This window comes from Ursus americanus, chromosome 7 (assembly GCF_024610735.1).
Source record: "Ursus americanus isolate L20-20 chromosome 7, mUrsAme1.1.p, whole genome shotgun sequence".
NCBI lineage: Eukaryota > Metazoa > Chordata > Mammalia > Carnivora > Ursidae > Ursus > Ursus americanus.
In genome coordinates this window covers 7,569,252-7,586,843 of record NC_142133.1, presented here as the reverse complement: position 1 = coordinate 7,586,843, position 17,592 = coordinate 7,569,252, and the positions used below count along the sequence as shown (strand labels likewise).

Genomic DNA, 17,592 nt, shown 5'->3' with positions numbered 1-17,592 from the left:
CTGCTCATCTCTCTGGACATGAGGGAAGAGGTATACCTTTCCTCCATGGAGAAGGCCAAAGTCTTCTAGAACCCAAAACACCGAGGAAGATTCACAGAACTTAGCAGTTGGGGCTGGCATAATGCCGAAAGGGTGCCATATCCTTTATAAACTTCTCAGGCAAGTTCAATGCCCTTAAAATAGGATTCCGTATACTATTAAGTTGAACCATGTGAAACTGCAGGCAATTTTGACTTAGGAAAATAGCAATTTTGTGTGGCTCAACCTAAATACTTTGGAAATTATTACAGAAGTTTCTCAAGAACTCAGAAACAAAACAACACAAACTTTAGGTGAGCAGATTTAATTTCCCTGAGATCATATTCCATAAAATATACAAATACTGTCTATAGACCAGTGGTTTTCAAAGTTTACTGTGCACACAGAGCAGCTGGGGATCTTGTAAGAATGGTTCCCAGCAGGTCCGTGCTGGGGTGTGAGTGTCTGCATGTTTAACAAGCTCCAGGAGAATGTGGACGCTGCTGGTTCTGGAACACACTTCTGCATATCCACACATCAGACTTCTTAAGAGGAACTACAGGTGTACATCAGAGATATTGGGCTTGGTTCCCGACCACCACAATAAAGTAAATATTGCAATGAGTCAAACAAATCTTTTGGTTTCCCAGTGTACAGAAAAATTACGTTTATACTACACTGAAGTCTATTAAATTTACAATAGCATTATGTCTAAAAAACAATGTACATACCTTAATTAAAAAGATTTTATTGCTAAAAAATGCCAACCATCATCTGAGCTTTCAGCAAGTGGCAACTTTTTGCTGGTGGAGGGTCTTTTTTCAATCTTGCGCAGGGTGGTGGTTGCTGAAGGCTGGGGTGGCTTTGGCAATTTTTAAAAATAAGACAGCAAAGAAGTTTGGCACATCAGCTGACACTTCCTTTCACTTGAACACTTAGAGGCCACTGTAGGGTTGTTAACTGACTGGCCTGACTTCAATACTGCTGCATCTCAAGAAATAGGGAGGCCCGAGGAGACGGCAAGAGATAGGTGACCAGCCAGTTGGTGGAGCCACTGGAACACATACACTTATCGATTACATTCACCGCCTTATATGGGCACGGTTCATCAAAGATCACTGATCACACATCACCATACCAAATACGACGAAAAAGTTTGAAATATTGTGAGAATTGCCAAAATGTGACACAGACACAAAGTGAGCAAATACTGCTGGAAAAATGGTAGCTATAAACTTGTCGACACAGGGTTGCCATGTACCTTCGGTTGGTAAAAAATGCAGTATCTGTGTGCACAATAAAGGGAAGTGCAATAGAACGAGGTACACCTGCATAATATTTATCTAAAAAAACCCCACGAGCGTGGAGAATAACAAAAATGTTTCTCTCCTCTCTATGCGAAGATCAACCCTGGTTTTCAGTATTTGCCTGTAGCTGGTTAATTGTAAAGCCTTAATAAATTTATAGGCTTTATTTAACTTCAAAAATAAAGTGCTAGGATTTCAAAAATGTAATGACTATATTAAAGAATGTCTAAGAAACTTGTCTATTTCTGAGCGCACAGAAAAGATAATCTTCGGAGAAATTCTACTTCATTGCATAAACCCTTGATTACTTCTTGGCCTTTGAGTCTAAGCTCTATGACGATTTGGTGGGCTCCTGAAGGGCCACACCATTTCATATTATATTTTGCTTTCCTCAAAAGCACTTAGCGCTTGTATAAAAGTTCACAATTACAACACTTAATAAAAAAGTTAATATTTTCCTTGTAGCTAGATAGAAGGGGATTCTTCAAACATCCAATTAATTCTTTAAAATAAATATTTGAGTTTACACCATACACAACTTCTATAACTAGAGAAACATTTTTTTTTCTGTTTTACATACAATACATTAACAATTATACATGTGTTAGGTTGAAAACAGGAATAATTTCCCAGTGGACCCATCAAAAAGAATGAAAGGAATGTGAACTTTGGTAGTTTGCATGTGGAAAAGAGAGGGAGCCCCAATATAATTATTATTCATAGGTGACATCATCCAAGTAGCAAGAACCACGCAAATGCTTCGCTGTGAGTTTGTGCTAACCCTCACTCCGAGCCTTGCAGCTGGACCCTGGGGCACCACTTTTGGAATGACCATTTAGCCTAGGCCTAGGAAAAGGCGTTTCCCTGTAGATCAGTGTAGCTCTTTTGTTCTCAAGTACGATATTAAAATAAAACAATGTAGAGTTAGGTCTGTCTGATAAGGCAGGACACCGGCCTCTTACAGGGCACGAGATGTTCATCTTAAAGGCATTCCTGTGCTTTGTCTTCTCCACTGGGCTCTACCATCATCCAACTGATGCAGCCCCACGGAGCTCTGGCTTCTGGAAGCAGTTCAGGCCTGGGATCCAGGGAGAACTAGCCAGATTGACAACCTCAGCTCTCTGCAGAGCATGGAGCCTCCGAGGCAGTCGACACGGGACAGGCTCCATGAACCTGTTTCTCCTATTATGGAGCGTGACTGCCAAGACCCGGGGAGAAGGTTCACACACTCGGACCACATAATCTTAATAGTTCAAACTGAGTTAGCTATTAATAAACACAACCAAGTCTCTGGCTTTGACTTGAATCAAAACTTGAATCACGTCTCCGAATGATCCTTTTTCTGCCTCCATGAGAAAGTGCTAGTGTTGCTTATTAAATACAGGTTTCTGGGCCTCCCCTAGTCCCGCAGAATCAGTGTCCGGGGGTGAGGCCAGCCACGAGATTTTCCCCCAGCTTCCCCAGGTGGAACCTTGTTACAACTTGAGAAAGTGACAGGCTTTCAACAAAGCAGCTTATTTAATCTTTAGGATTCTAATAGCAGAAACCCCCCCTCTTAGTTTATGCAATCTGACATGGAACCTGGGTCCCAGCGGATCACTTTATTAATGGGTTACCCTATTTTTTATTTAGCAGGGGAACGCATCACCTTCTGTAATCCCACCACCATCTTCCTGTCCTGAAGCTGGTAGGGTTTCCCCGTGGAAAGTTTTAATCCCACCGGCGGGGTTCGAGGAGGAGACGTTTACATAACCTTAATCCCTTCCCTTTGACAAGGCTCTGACTTCTGATCACCCGGCAGGCTGGACCTGGGCGGCTCCCAACGAAGCCCGTCCCCTGGGAAACCACCCTTCCCGGTCTCTGTCCCTGCCCCAGCGTTGGTTTCTTCCATCCAGTTCTACTCTACTCACGTTTTTTTAATTTGTCACTCCCACCACCACCACCATAGCGGGCTCTGTTCAGTGACATTATGAAGATGGCCATGAGCGCCAGGGCGGCCCCCAGGCTGGGGGGGCCGCACGGGCTCACCTCCTGCGCCAGCCCCGAGAGGAGCGGGGCGATGATCCGGCCCACGGCCGTCACGGACTGCCCCAAGCCGATGACTGTGCCGCTGGCCTGCGCCCCGCCCGCGGCCAGCTGCAGGTCGGTGATGCAGGTCCTGCCCACGGCGGTGGACACGGCCAGCAGCGAGGAGCAGAGCACGGCCACGGCCACGGAGCGGGCGGTGGTGTGCAGCAGCAGCAGCAGGCAGGTGAGCGCGCTCGAGTGCAGCAGGACGGCGCGGCCGTCGTGCCCGTACAGCCGCAGCAGCGGCCCCAGCGCCAGGCCGGCCAGGGCGCCCAGCGCGCTGCTGTAGCTGATGAGGTAGCCCGCCGCCCGCGGCCGCACCCCGAAGCGCTCCTCCAGGGCCAGCACGAAGTTACTGTAGTAGAGCATGACCGCCACGGCCATCAGCAAGCGCACCGCGAAGATGTCCCACATTTCGGAAAATATCAGGCTCTTCATGTCGCGCAGCGTGGACGCGACCTCCAGCCAGGGCGGCCTGGCAGGCCTGGCGCCGGCCGGGCTCCGGCGGGGGGTGCTTGCCTCCTGCCCGTGACCGTCTGTCCTCCCCCAGGGTGCAGGGTGCTTACTCGCGGGCAGGCCTTTCTCTGCACTGCAGAGCTGAGCTTCGCACCAGGGAAACAGCCAAACCAGACCTGGTAAGATGGCACAGCGTGTGTCAAAGCAGGCTGCACGCCCCGGCTCACACGGCGCCCCCGGCGCGGGGGGCAAGTATGTTATGAGAGTACCGTTCTGTAGTTTTGTATTAGTACATTTACGAATCTGTGTTTTTGAATCAGTTTTCAACTATTCCCACAGCTACTTCTACTCCATTTTGATAGAATTCCACTGTTCACCTAAAAAAAAAATCTATACCCACAAAACGTTCGCTTTTTTCCCAGCTCAAGAGCCCATGAGGGTTTCCTATATCATGTGATATCGAAATTCTCATGCTGTATGTTTAAATTCATTACCTTTCTAATTCCGTGCGTGTCCACCATCTGCCTACCCATCCGTTCACCACCCATACTTCATCCAAACACTGAAGAGTTCTGCTTCCTAAATGCTAAGTCCCGTGCTAAACAGCAGGAATATATTAACCAACAAGACAAGCCCTATAAAATCCCTGCCCTCAAGGAATTTAAGCCTAAAAGGGGGTTTAGAAAAGTAAAACCTAGAAACTGGGTTACAGGGTGAGTGCTGTTAGCGGAAGCTCAGGATGCCATAAACAGAGACGGCCAGCCTTGGTGGGGGGGGGGCAGCTTGATATCGGTGACCTGTTAGGAAGCACCTGCTGGGATCTGCCCCCAGTCAGGGCCACCGTGTGCTTCTGCAAGTCACCCCTCAAAATCTCTGGGGGTGCCGTTCTCACGGACCACGATGCATGATCTTATGGAGCAGCTCGATTCCTCTTCAGAGAATCTCACGTCCACCCTTGTGACTGGCACATTCCGCCTTGGTCGTTTTATGTATCCCACGCCATCCAAGTAGAATGACCTATTGCCGATCCACGCCCCCACATTTCTGGAAACTGAATTCCAGCTTGCCATTCTAGGACATCTTTTCCAAACTCAACCTGTAGAGTTTTCAGTCCTTCCGCACTTAAAATTCAACGCGGACCAGTGGCCGTTAAGACTGTTTCATGCTGTTTTCAGCAACCCCATCTGTGTATGTGGTTTCTCCACAGTCCAGGTGGACTATTCACCAGGGACTAATTTATGACAGAAAGCCACACAAGAATGCAGGCCTGGACTTTCTATCGCTTCTTATCTTTAAAAGGCTCTTGGACATTTTATAGAATCTTGATAAAAATGTGAAAGGACTATCACTGGTGGACTGAGAGGAAGAGTATAATTAAAATAATAAAAATGATCATGATGACAGCAACTGATGTTTACTGAGCGCTTGGCATACTTGATACAGTGGGGTGAACTGCTCGTGTGCAAGACCTCCAGCGCTTGTCCTAGTAAGACCGGGAGTGTCGTTACCCTGTTTTATGGATGAGTAAACTGAGGCAACTCGCCCAAGGCCCACACTAAAAAGTGGCACAGCAGGAATCTGAATACAAGTCTGTCAAACTCCAGAGTCTGAGTTCTTAACCATGAAAACCGAAATCACGGAAAAAAAAGACATAAAAGGCCTTTCTCAGACAGAGTGGCCGATCAGAGTGAGGATAGGAGAAGCTGAAGGGGTAAAAGGGGTTGAGGAAGACGGCTGAAGTCACTAGGGAAAAAAACACAATACACCGTGTTCAGTGCGCTGGAAGGCAAAGGCCGGTGTGAGACAGTGTCTGCCGGCCTGCCCCCATCGCTCTCCTCTGCTACTCCCTGCATCAGCTCGGCCTGCTGACCTCCACATTTCTTAAGAATGCACAAGAAATCCCTATTACTATTTTTAGCCTTTGCGGATGAGAACACTTGTGGCTGAACTATCCCCGACTGACTCAGATCCATTCACAGGCTTAGGTTAGGGCCTGACATCCAACAGCATCATCTCTGCAGAATCCAAAACAGAGCTCCATAGTCACGGTCTTCGTTTACACACTGACTTCTGACTTCCATGGCTATCACATTCAGCACATTCCTTCATGAGCGAAGGTACCTGGCCACACCAGCCAGTCATGCGCTTCAAGTATTTTATCTAGATTTACACTAATCCCTCAGACCTCACCTCCTGGAGGAGGTTACAGGTTAAACTTCTGCCAGGAAATCATAACGTATTCCTATGAGGATTGACATTGAACTCCTGAACTCTGCTTCCTGAGTGTTATATCCTGGCTCAACGTGGAATCCATCCCTCCACCTGGAGCCTTGAATACAAAGGCTAAATAAAGATGCAGTAAACTATCATTAATTAAGGCAAACTGAGTAACATGAACCAATCTGCTTGTTTATGAAGTTGTTTATCTAAGGCTCAGGAAGGTACCAGTCTCTGGGCAAAGAGGTTTATCCTCTTTGCTTTAGGCGACTGGCCCTGCATCCAAGGAGCTCATAGTCTGGTAAGTGTTCCTTCATTCATCAAATACTATTGAACATTGGCTTTATTCCTGGCCAGTTCTGGGCAGCAGTGACAGCACTGAGCAAATCTCTACCCTTGTGGTGCTGAGTTTCTAATGGTATGTGTGGGGAGGCAGGGAGGAGAGGGACAGGGAGAATATAAGCAAGAAAACGAATCGATAATACAATTTCAGAAGTGCTATGAAGAAACCTGAGTTATCTGAAACAGAATCATCAGGGAAGGCCTCTCCAAGGAAGCAAATATTTGACACTTGAATGATAAGAAAACCCAGTAAAGGGGCGCCTGGGTGGCACAGTGGTTAAGTGTCTGCCTTCGGCTCAGGGCGTGATCCCGGCGTTATGGGATCGAGCCCCACATCAGGCTCCTCCGCTAGGAGCCTGCTTCTTCCTCTCCCACTCCCCCTGCTTGTGTTCCCTCTCTCGCTGGCTGTCTCTATCTCTGTCAAATAAATAAATAAAAAATCTTAAAAAAAAAAAAAAAAGAAAAAAAAGAAAACCCAGTAAAGATATGTGGGAAGAATGCTGTAGGTGGAGGAAAGAGCGAACTGCAGTGCCCTCCTGTGGGAATGAGCCTGGCGTGTGTGAGGCTGACCAGGAAGCCAGTGTGGCTGGAGCGCATGGAAGGAGAAAGAGAGAGAGGGGGGCAGGGCCTGCCCACCACCATGTTGTGTGAGACACATACGTGCCTTAACACGATGGGAAGACACGGGCAGGCGGTCTGCAGCAGGGAATGAGGTGGTCCAACTTTGAAAAACAAGTCTGCCTATTCTAAGGTGAAGGGGGTTAAGAGCACACTTGTCAGGATGCGCCCTGAGTCAGGTACGGAATTGCTGACTCACCTGACACTAACACAGCACCGTATGTGACCTACAGTGGGACAACAACAAAAGGTCTGCCTGTTTTAAGAACAACAACGCGTAAGGAGATAAAAGTAAAGCAGGTCGATTGGTCAGTAGGAATGCATACCCCAAACAGTCTTCTTATGATGAAATGTCAACTTACCGGCATTGAGAATGAAGACAGAAAAACAGATGAAGGCTGTCAGATAAAATCCACCATCTAGCTCGGTAAGATATCCACCAACCATGGGGCCCAAGATGAAGCCCACACTAGACGCTGCATTGAACTGTCCGATTACTAGTGGCCGTTCTTTCTCTGCAACCAGATCAGAAAGCAGAGCCCTTGAAATGGAGAGGGTATGTTTAAAAATACCTGCAAGGGGATAAGAAACATGCTTTGTAACATTTTTCAGACCAAAAGGATCTTACATGTGATCTTGCATTTCGTCTCTATCACTGACGGAGTTCTGGCCTCCGTTCTCCAAAACCTCTAAGGTCTGCAGTTTCATCCCGCTGTGACTGGACTCCTGATCCAGCCCCACAGTCCTAATTAGCCACCTTATTCTCGGTAGCCAAGCCCTGCACCCTCTGTTTTCCCACCTTCGACCCTGACATCCCAGCATCTCCGGTTTTCTCTGTTAGCCAAATGCAATTCATGGTGGCTTCTCTACAGAGATTTCTCATTCTTTATTCATTCACTCAGTGAGTAAACATTCACTGCATGCCTACTCTATGTCCAGCATTAACCTTGACCCTGACCCTGAGGATAATGCAAGGATCAGAGAGCAAAGAGACATAAATGTATGTATCTTCACAGAGCCTGTGTGTGTGTGTGTGTGTGCACGTGGGTGTGTGTGCACACGTGTGTATAAAGGTGATAACTGCTAGAGAGGAACAGAACAGGGAAGAAGGATAGGGAGTGAGTAAAAATATAAAAATATGATGACATGGTCATCTAAACACTACCAACGGATTTCCTACTAGCAAGAGGTTTGTGAATTGGTTGACTAAACAAACAGAAAGGTGGGACATGACTGAAGAAGAGCTTGAAGTGTATGTGGCAACTTTCTATTCCACATACTTCTGCTGATGTATTTGACTTGTCTGCACCCATACACCCATATGCTGAGTAAACAGACTGAGGGGTTCTGGTAACGTCGGCTACCCAGCACGTTGATCAATACATGGCAGGAACTCAAGCCGCATTGCTGGTGGGTCGGCCTGAAGTGCTCCTAACTGTGATGCGACACAACGGTTTCCAGTGATTTCCTTGAAAGAAGCATCAATGTACATCACTCCGCCGGCACGCTCATCCTGGGTTCTACCCAGCCGTGTCTAAATATGAGCGTGGGCATTTGCCTGATAACCAGCCTCTGTGGGAAGAAAACTTATAAATCTCTTTTGGAATCAGGTAGAGAGACTCTTTCTAGATCTATTTCCTTAAATGTGAGAAAGGACCAGGCTGAAGATGATTCCTAAGAGGCCTGATAGGAATCCTGTGATTATTTCTGAAACGATACCAATGTTGGGTTCACCTTACATACCCGGGGAAGGAGGACTGTGGTGAGGGTAACCCTGACTAGCTTCCTGTTACCTTGTAGAGATTGGGCCAAGGGACAGAGAGAGAAGAAAACGTGTCTACTTCTGGGTCTTCAGTCTCCCTCAGGCTCATCTTCAGGATACAAGGACCTGAACCCACACGTGACATTTATAGCACACCCTGGCAAGGCTCCCCAGGGCTCCCTCATATTCCCGGGCCAATTACACAATGTAGAGACTCCCATAGCAGTAAAGAATTTTACGTATAGCTCTCCTGTTGGCCAAGAGTATCCTGTGTATTAATAGAACTACCACCACTCCAAACGGGCTCATTTCATATTAAATAAAAACATTTTAATCTTCTCTACATATTTCTACCTATTACATACAGGGTCGATTAATCTCATATACTTCTTTAGAATTATGAACAGCCTTACTGCTGATGGTGGAGTGTATTATATTTACACATTGCAACCCAAACCAATCACGTACAATAACTTTGACTCTGGATGCACACGGAGCAGCCGTCGGTTGGATTTTGTGTGGAAGTGGGGCACGTTAGGATGACTGCTCATATTTAAAGAGTCAGCGGAAAGGCACAGCATGAATTTTGGAGGGCGAACTCCAAAGACTTGGAGAGTAAGTATGTATGTCACAGAAATGGGTGTGAAAATCCCAAATAAGCTGGTCATCAATATGTTAAAAGGACTTACTTTATGCTCTGTTCCTTTGGGGCATTAGGTAAATAGGAGCAGCTTAACTGGATATGGGCAGAGGTCTAGTGCTGCACACTTGTCCACTACGGCAGCTGAGTCTGTCAGAGCTCTACTGAGTCAGGGGAGGAAGAACACTGAGACTCCTGGGGCTCTAACAACTAAGAAAGGCCAAGAGAGAATAAAGAGCTTCCCCAGGAACTGCCTACCCTCCACACCAGGACAGCATGCACAAGCGGTGGCTCAGAGAACGGATGAAACGTTTCAGTGAGTGGACAAAATAAAAGCTATTTCGAAAATGTCAGAAACATTCAACATCCGTTTGGAAACAGAAACTCGTCATCACCCTACTATCTCCCCGACCAACAGCCAGACATATAGGAGGCTGCAGGAAAGCGACAGTGGGAAATCCCAATGAGAAGTCAGGAAGCCCAATTTTAAAACTATGAGCTGGCCAAGGGAAAGAATAGAAACCACAGTGCTGGCCAAAGACATTTAACAAATTCTTCCTGACTGAATGCAGAGAGATCGATGGGAAGGAGACAGATCTGGGCAGCAGCATAATGATTCACACTGACAGCGAGGGCTCCAGGCCCTGCCATGTACAAGCTTGTAGCTCTGCATAAGTGAGCAGAGCCTGACTGATACGAAGTGCTCGATCAACAGCAGCGGCCGGTGTTCCAGTTATAATTGCTCTCGTCATTATTTTCTTGTGACATAAGCTCTAATCAAGAAGGCACCGACAGGGGTACCTGGGTGGCTCCATCGGTTAAATGTCTGACTCTTGGTTTCCGCTCAGGTCATGACCTCAGGGTCCTGGGATCAAGCCCCATGTGGGGCTCTGCGCTCAGCGTGGTCTGCTGGGAATTATTCCCCTCTCCCTCTGTTCCTCCCCCTGCTCACACAGGCGTGCTCTCTCTCTCAAATAAATAAAATCTTAAAAAAAAAAAAGGCACTGACAAGTAGGATGGTCTCTCTTTATACACTTACATATAATTGATTTATTTTGAATGAAAACACACCGAAGGGCAGGAACTTACCCACAGGGACTCTAGCAAGGGCAAACAGGAACACATTGGTGGATGCTCCAAGAATCAGATAACCCAGGGCGCTGAACAGAATGCACACCAGCAAGGAAGACCGTCTTCCAACCACATCACTCCAGCAGCCCTGAGGAAAGCAAGGAACACAGAAAGTCCTCTGACTCACCATTTTTAACCACCACCACCAGCACCACCATGGAGATGCCCCCAAATGTGACCAAGATGTGTTGCCAGATGGGAGACAACTTACCACCAGTGTGCTGGAAAAGAGCTGCAAAATGCCATAGGAGGAGCCTACAAAAAACATCAGTAACGTCAAGAAAATCAGCTAGACCCATCCCAAAAATGGATCAACATAGTAACAATTACATAGAAATTAACAGAAAAATATTAGGGGGAAAAAAGACCATTTTTAAAAAGGAGTTTCCCCCTTTATTTCCAGTTGGAAGGGTAAAGCAATACAATTTTTATTAAAAGACCTTCAGGGGCACATGGGTGGCTCAGTCCGGTTAAACATCTCAGGTCGCTTTCCGCTCAGGTCATGATCGCAGGGTCCTGGGATCGAGCCCCAAATCGGGCTTCTTGCTCAGCAGGGCGTCTGCTTCTCCCTCTGCCTGCCACTGGCCCTGCTTGTGCTCTCTCTTTCCTCTCTCTCAAATAAATAAATAAAATCTTAAAAAAAAACCTTCAAAATAAAATTGAAGGAAGCAGAAGGCAGACTAAAGGCAAGGGCCGCCCACACTCACTGAGAGAGGCTTCTCCCACTCTGTGAGGCTGTGTACCCCCGACTGAGAAGAACGAACAGAGAGTACTCAGGAGAGTAGAAATCCAAATCCTAGAAAATTCTACTAAGTCTATGCCTCTAACATTCCGGTTTTATAAAATGCTTTAGTTTTATAAAGAACTGACACAGCTTTACAGAGTGCTTTTACCTCCATTATATCAAATAACATGTCCCTTCTGCTCTTCACAAAAACCTTCATGTTGCTGTGTGGGCCAGTATAATTCTACTTTCCAAGGGAAATACAAATCATGGCATGGAGGACATTCCAAATGTTGTATCCACCACTGTTCCCAAACATTTGCTTATCCAGCTTGTGAATAGTCAAGGACTGTTAGTCTTACCAATTTCTTGTGAATTAGCACAATCCTCGGCCCTGCTATGTCCTGTCTCTTTGGTATCAGTGCTTTCAGATGGAGGTTCTATGCTGCACAGGAGAGAAACCCCACAACCCCCTAAGATGTGCTGGTGGTGGTGCAGGAAGCTTGTGAGCAATTTGTCAAGGCTCACCCTAAATCCCTTGCTGCGTGACTTGGTTCCTGCAGGCAGGAGTCTGTACCTACCCTTTAACACATGCAGCCAGCTCCCTGGAGAGGCTCAGTAAGTAACCTCGATGTCACTGGTGGTGGGGGAGGGAAGGATGCTGAACCTCAACACCTCTGTGAACACACGTAGTCCAGGAAAAGATGAATCACATTCGCTCCGGGGTAACATTTTTAAGTATTCTCAAAATTCCTTTTATCCCACTTTCAATTTACCTTTGGATAAAATTCGGCTGTAAGACTGATTTGTTTTTAGCTTCTTAGTCCAGAGGATTGAAAATTCAGCGCTCTGAAAATGTACGATATTAACCACTCACCTACTATTCCAGCAACTGTGGGACTTGCTCCAAGAGACTTGACGTGAAGACTCAACAAAGGGACGACCATGCTGACGCCAAACAAATCCTGAACGACAGATCACTGATTAACTCAGATTAGAAACTGACACTTAGGTGCTCTTAGTGGTAATCCTAATAACAAACTGATTAAAAAAATAAAACCAATACCTAAATTTTGAGCAAACAGGAAAGCATAATTGTATTCTACAGTATGCTATACCCATCAGATCAAACTTAACAAAGAATCGAAATACAATGTGTTGTAACAGTTGCTACCTGTAAATGCCTGATCACCATGACCTAGAATCATGTCAACCTTCACTTCTTTGTGATTGATCCTTAATACTCAGGGTGGATGTGCTACAGAAGTTATTCAAATAAAAAACAAAACAAAAAAAATGTTTGTGTGTAATGAAGGGAGGCAGGATAATGTATATTTCTTGGCAAAGCAGCACTTGCTTCACAATATGAATTTCCTCCTGGAATTAGGGAAGGCGACTGATCTGCGGCTTATAGCCTTAAAAGTAGCATCTGAAAAGAAAGTCTCAGCAAAGCAGGAAGGAGAGAGAAAGATGGCATAGAGGGGAAAGCCAGTGTTCTGCAGCTAAGTCAATGAAAGTGCTTGGGATTTGGGGTCAGACAGTTCTAAGTTCCAGCTCCATTACTTACTAAGCACGTGTGCTTGGAGAGTTGTTTAATGTCACCAAGCATCAGTGCTGTCATCTGTAAAAAATGGGGATAATAACACCTGTCTGGTAGAAATATGATGTACATTAAGAGATGTAATGGTTGAGAAAGGTCTAACACACAACAGCAGTTCACACATATTTGCTCTTTTCTTCAGTCCCGGGGATCAGTACTGATCCTTTTTGCTAGGTATTCTGAGTTAACAGAAAGACTTAATTTTTCCTTTAGGTTTTGTTCTCATTCCTACTTCACTTGCGTACTTGCAACAACTGGTTTAGAAGAAGGAAACCACATTGCACACACGCGGTTTTCTTTATATTCAACTGGAATTCCTTTTCTTGTAATCCTGGTTAAACAGAAAGAAATGCACAAAAAATATTTTTTCTTTGGGCCCACAATTAATCTTTTGTTTGTAGCTTCTCCTGGTGGCTGTGCATTCACCTAATTTTAGAAACATGAACCTCTAAATGCACTTTTCAGTGGCCCTTTTCTATGGTCACATCTTTAGATGGCCCTATATTTACTATCTGGTGGTCTTAAATAGCTCATAAATTTATACTACCCGAACTACAGTTTTGATTTTGATTTTAAGATTACTTAAAATTTCTTTTGGATCTAAGCCAATGTCTTTTGGGCTTTGCTGTTAGCTTTGTTTCATCAGCCTACTGATGTATGATATCATTTAAAAGACCCCAAATACATCAGTTACCTAGTGAATTTTCTGAATCTTTCAGAAAAGAAAACTCAATTGTCCAAGAAGATTTTTTTTCCAAAAAATTCCCAGTACCGCTTGTCATTTAACATTCAAATAAAGGATGGGAGAGAAATAATTAAGTAGGCTGAGATTTATGGCAGGTAATAAGAAAACAGACTCATAAGTAATAACTGATGATCAGTGTTATTTTAACGCTTTGCGAGCCTGAAAAATGTTATCTATATCCAAGGATGCTGCTCTAAAATCGTCTTTCAGGAAGTTGTGCTCTAAAATTGTCTTCGCCTTTACTAGAAAAGGGAACTCCTCTCTTCCTGTGAATCTGCAGTTTCTTTGAAACCACTGGCTTTGAATGCACTTTGAAAGTGGCAACTGGTCATGTACTTGAAACCGTTTATAAGGCAATCAGGCAAGAGGGGACCACTTAAACCTTTCATTGAACATCTACATCTCTCAACAAAAACTGGTGAATACACTAAAAAGTTTCAGGATCTTTTTCAGGGTAGGAAATATTTCTTGATTAGCAAATTGCCTCAGTAAGAATGAGTAAGAGACCTGACTACAGCTGACGAAATAAAATACGGATCTCACCGTGTATGCAGAGGAAAGAAGGGACTGAAATCATAGCTCTTAGCACCATCTTACAGTGCTAACCAAAAGGGGTCTAGAGGGCCATCTTCATCTCCCTTCTTAAACAAATTAAAACCTGGAAGCCCAGATGAGAACTAAAAACAGAACACTTTGGCAAATGACTTCTTTAACCCTGTTCCCTTCTTCTCTTATTAATCTGAAACCATTTTCCTAAAACTCTTAGCGGTCTTTACATCTCTAAATATGTTAAAAGTAATAACTAAGCTATGTACAATAGTCCTTAGATGTTACCTAACAAAGAGCCATTAGATCCTTCAAGGATATCCGAAGCTGCACAAAATTTAATTGCTTACATTTTCCATTTAAAAAAATCCCTACTCTCTTTTAACTTTTGGGAAATATTACATTTTCCCCTGAATGTATTAGAGACCTAATGACTCTCTTGAACAAATTATTAAAGTTTTACATCAGGCTTGCTAAATTAGACTCGCTGTGTGCATAGCATGTAGACAACAGAGGAGAAGCTCTAAATATTCAAATCTGTACTGGAAGGCCGACTATAATGAATGATCTGCGAATTCATTTAAAACATTCAAACTATTTTGAATTTTAGGTCATGTTGGTTTCTCCGAACTCCCAATCCGGGCTTTCCAGGTGAGGGCCCAAATTATTTTCATCTGGCAGAACCAGACACGAGTACTGTCTCAGGGAGGGCAGCAGTAACTTAGTCCCCAGCTCCTCCCAGAGGGTGAATGGCAGCCAACTCCCTTCTGAAATGTCAAGGACCACTCATGATCAATAGTTTTGAATTGGGGGTGGCTGGAATGGAAGGTGAGGTATCTGTACCCCAAGACTGACCTAAGATTAAGGAATGCCAGGCTCTCAACTGGAAACACTGAGCCTGGGGGCAGGGTAGGCAAGGTTAACTACAGGCAGAGATTCTGTGACACGCTGCCCTCCTGAGTGCCTCATGGTGCTGTGTTTACAGAGATTTGGAAAATGCTTTTATCTTGTCTTAACAACTATTAAGTCAACATCAAACCTTTACAGACTCATGAGCATCTTGCATTGCGGAGGGGATAGGGAAACTGCCTTCCTGCTCCTCTCCCAGTTGAGCATGGCTCAATATCCAAACTCTAGTGAGGCCATCATACTGGGGAGTAGTGGTCTTAACACGCACCTGGGCAGAAAACAGTTAATTCCTCTTTGCCAGGAACTAGTGCCTTTGGGGACTATTCAAGGCCTCTGAAGGCAGTCTTCACCCAGTGACACTTGACCTGACCAGTTCCTTTTGTCCTCAAGATGTAGTCCCAGTATCAGCAAAGAGGAAATCCTGCTGGGTCCTGGTCCCAGTTCTCTCCTAACCTGGACCAGCTCACAACCAGGGCCACTAAACCAGGTCTGAACTTGAAAGGAGAGGAGTAAAGAGTTGGATCTCGGGTTCCTGCAGATAATTGCCCATGATCTACCAACACAAGCTTTCTGCTAAGATTTTAAGCTCTTCCCAGAAGGGACTGTATTACAGGGACTGGAGCTCTACAGTCCCAACCACATAACCACATAAAAGGTTTTCAGAAATTGTATGAGTAATAAATGGATGGAGGTATGGATGACCTCCCCTATCATACACTCATCTTTCTAAGCTTTCCAATCTACGTGGGAAATTCATAATAACTGTCCTTATTAAACCAGGACACACACACATCATGAAAAAACCAAACCTGCCTTGTCCAATAAACAGTTCGTTGAAAGGCAGATGTGTATAATTCACTGTGGTTTGCATTTTTAAACATTCCAGTCTACCAGGAACCCTGATGAAAATGTGCCTAATTCTGCCCAAGTGGGGTCATCAATAGTGACTTCCCTGACCAGGCCTGGCAAAAAAGTCTGTGTATTCCTACCACACCTACAGACCTCAGAACAGCTGGGCTTTCCCAAACTTGCCCAGGATCCCTGCTGTCCACCCTGCGTGCTCTGTACCTTTCACAGCACTTAACACCTGGGGTCACCCTTGAGCCCGGCTCAATCACACTAGAGCCTTGTGCTGGGGGCGCCTTAAATGGCAGGAGGGGCAGAGGAGCTGAGGACTTGGCCCTCAAGGGGCAATAAAGCAACGTGGCCTGGTGCAGAGTGAAAGAGGTTTGGGGGCAAAATGAGGCTCGAAAGGAAGAAGGCACCACCAGGCAGATCGCAAGTTCCCAGCCCCGGCTGAGCCTTAAACGACCACCCGGGCTTCAAGAAAAAAGCCACCCCTAATCGGGTTCCAGGTACAGGACGCAGTCGCCCTTCGCCCCCAGCCCCAGCACTCACCAAGAATCCCACCAGGTAAAGACAGAGCAGGAAGCGGCGGGCTCCGACGGCACGGGGGCCACGAGCCCGCGCCTCAGCCCCGGTCCCCGACTCCTGCCGTGGCATCGGGGTCGCCGAGGCCAGCCCCCCTGCCGAGGCCAGGCCGCTGCGACCCCCCGACTCCATGCAGACGGGTGGGGGGCGCGGCTACCCTCAGCCGCTGCCGGGACCCGCCCCCGCGCGCTAGCCCCGCCCCGAGCGGAAGCGAGCGGCGTGCGCCTGCGTAGAGGGGAGCGCGGCGGTGCTGCGGGGCGGTGGCTGCGCGCGGACGCCGAGCGCTCCAGGAGGGGAGGAGACAGCGCGCGCCAGCGCTGTGTGAGGGACGCGTGGGTTTTGTGATGGTAATGTTGATGCTCAATGTTTCCTTGGAGGGAAGACTGCCTCTGGAATTGCAGGGCGGGCGGGAACTGTGCTGAGCTTCCTCATAGAAGGTGGGGCCGCCGGAGGTGGCGGCCAGCCCCACCTGGGAGTCCCACAGACTTAAGCCCTAGTTGTCTCTGAGTGACCTGGAGTAGGTGCCTTCAGACTGCCTGTTGGAAAAGCAGAACCCCAGAGAACTGTGAGAATCCTGCAAATGCTTCCTGAGCCTGAGGGGAGGTTACAGGTTCCTGGAGTAATAATGATAAGCACACAGTAAATAAACATGGCAAGTTAAGTAATAAACATGCAGTACCCAAGAGAAGACGAACACGATAAAGAAAATAATATGGTGACAAACGGTAGAAGAAAAGCACAGTCTCCAGGTGGAGACTAAGGAGGTGGGGAGTGAGCTGGTGTCCTTTGGTAACTTGGAAGAGGTGACATGTAGGCTGAAAAGATTGAGGAGATCTATGTGGCTGAAACTTTCTGAACAAACTGAGCAATCAGAGAGATAGGCAGGAGGCAGGATCATTCAGGACCTAAAAGACCCTGGAAGAGCTTTAAGGTTTTACTCTGAGTGCAATGAAAGGAAGTAAGCAGTGCATGACACCAGATGGTGTGTATCAATCACTTAGCACAATGACTGACTCATGATAAGTACTTAATATTAACTGTGGTTACTAGCCCCTCTTGTTCAGGAACTTACTTCAGCG

The 17,592-nt window shown here is 46.1% G+C and overlaps 1 protein-coding gene across 2 annotated transcripts; it reads right to left on the bottom strand.

Moving 5' to 3' along the window:
- Positions 1 to 326: 326 nt before the first annotated feature.
- Positions 327 to 16,728, bottom strand: SLC67A2 (solute carrier family 67 member 2). Of its 2 annotated transcripts, none has more exons than XM_045771860.2 (6): positions 16,481 to 16,728; positions 12,160 to 12,247; positions 10,770 to 10,813; positions 10,517 to 10,646; positions 7,388 to 7,540; positions 327 to 4,024 (listed from the first exon to the last, which is right to left on the bottom strand). In XM_045771860.2, the coding sequence occupies exons 1-6, from the start codon at positions 16,643 to 16,645 to the stop codon at positions 3,228 to 3,230; spliced, it is 1,377 nt and encodes a 458-aa protein (XP_045627816.2). In that variant the 5' UTR covers positions 16,646 to 16,728; the 3' UTR covers positions 327 to 3,227. The 2 variants fall into 2 exon arrangements, with proteins under 2 accessions (XP_045627816.2, XP_045627815.2); XM_045771859.2 differs by having other exon boundaries at positions 7,388 to 7,597; positions 16,481 to 16,727.
- Between the last annotated feature and the right edge of the window lie 864 nt (positions 16,729 to 17,592).

What these genes read in the sequence shown, in the direction of transcription:
- SLC67A2 (XM_045771859.2), bottom strand. Translation starts at nt 16,645, where the DNA reads ATGGAGTCGGGGGGTCGCAGCGGCCTGGCCTCGGCAGGGGGGCTGGCC. An exon ending in CCTTGCTAGAGTCCCTGTGG is followed by an intron (nt 7,598 to 10,516) that starts GTAAGTTCCTGC and finishes ATCCCCTTGCAG; the next exon opens with GTATTTTTAAACATACCCTC. An exon ending in TGTCTTCATTCTCAATGCCG is followed by an intron (nt 4,025 to 7,387) that starts GTAAGTTGACAT and finishes CCATCTTACCAG; the next exon opens with GTCTGGTTTGGCTGTTTCCC.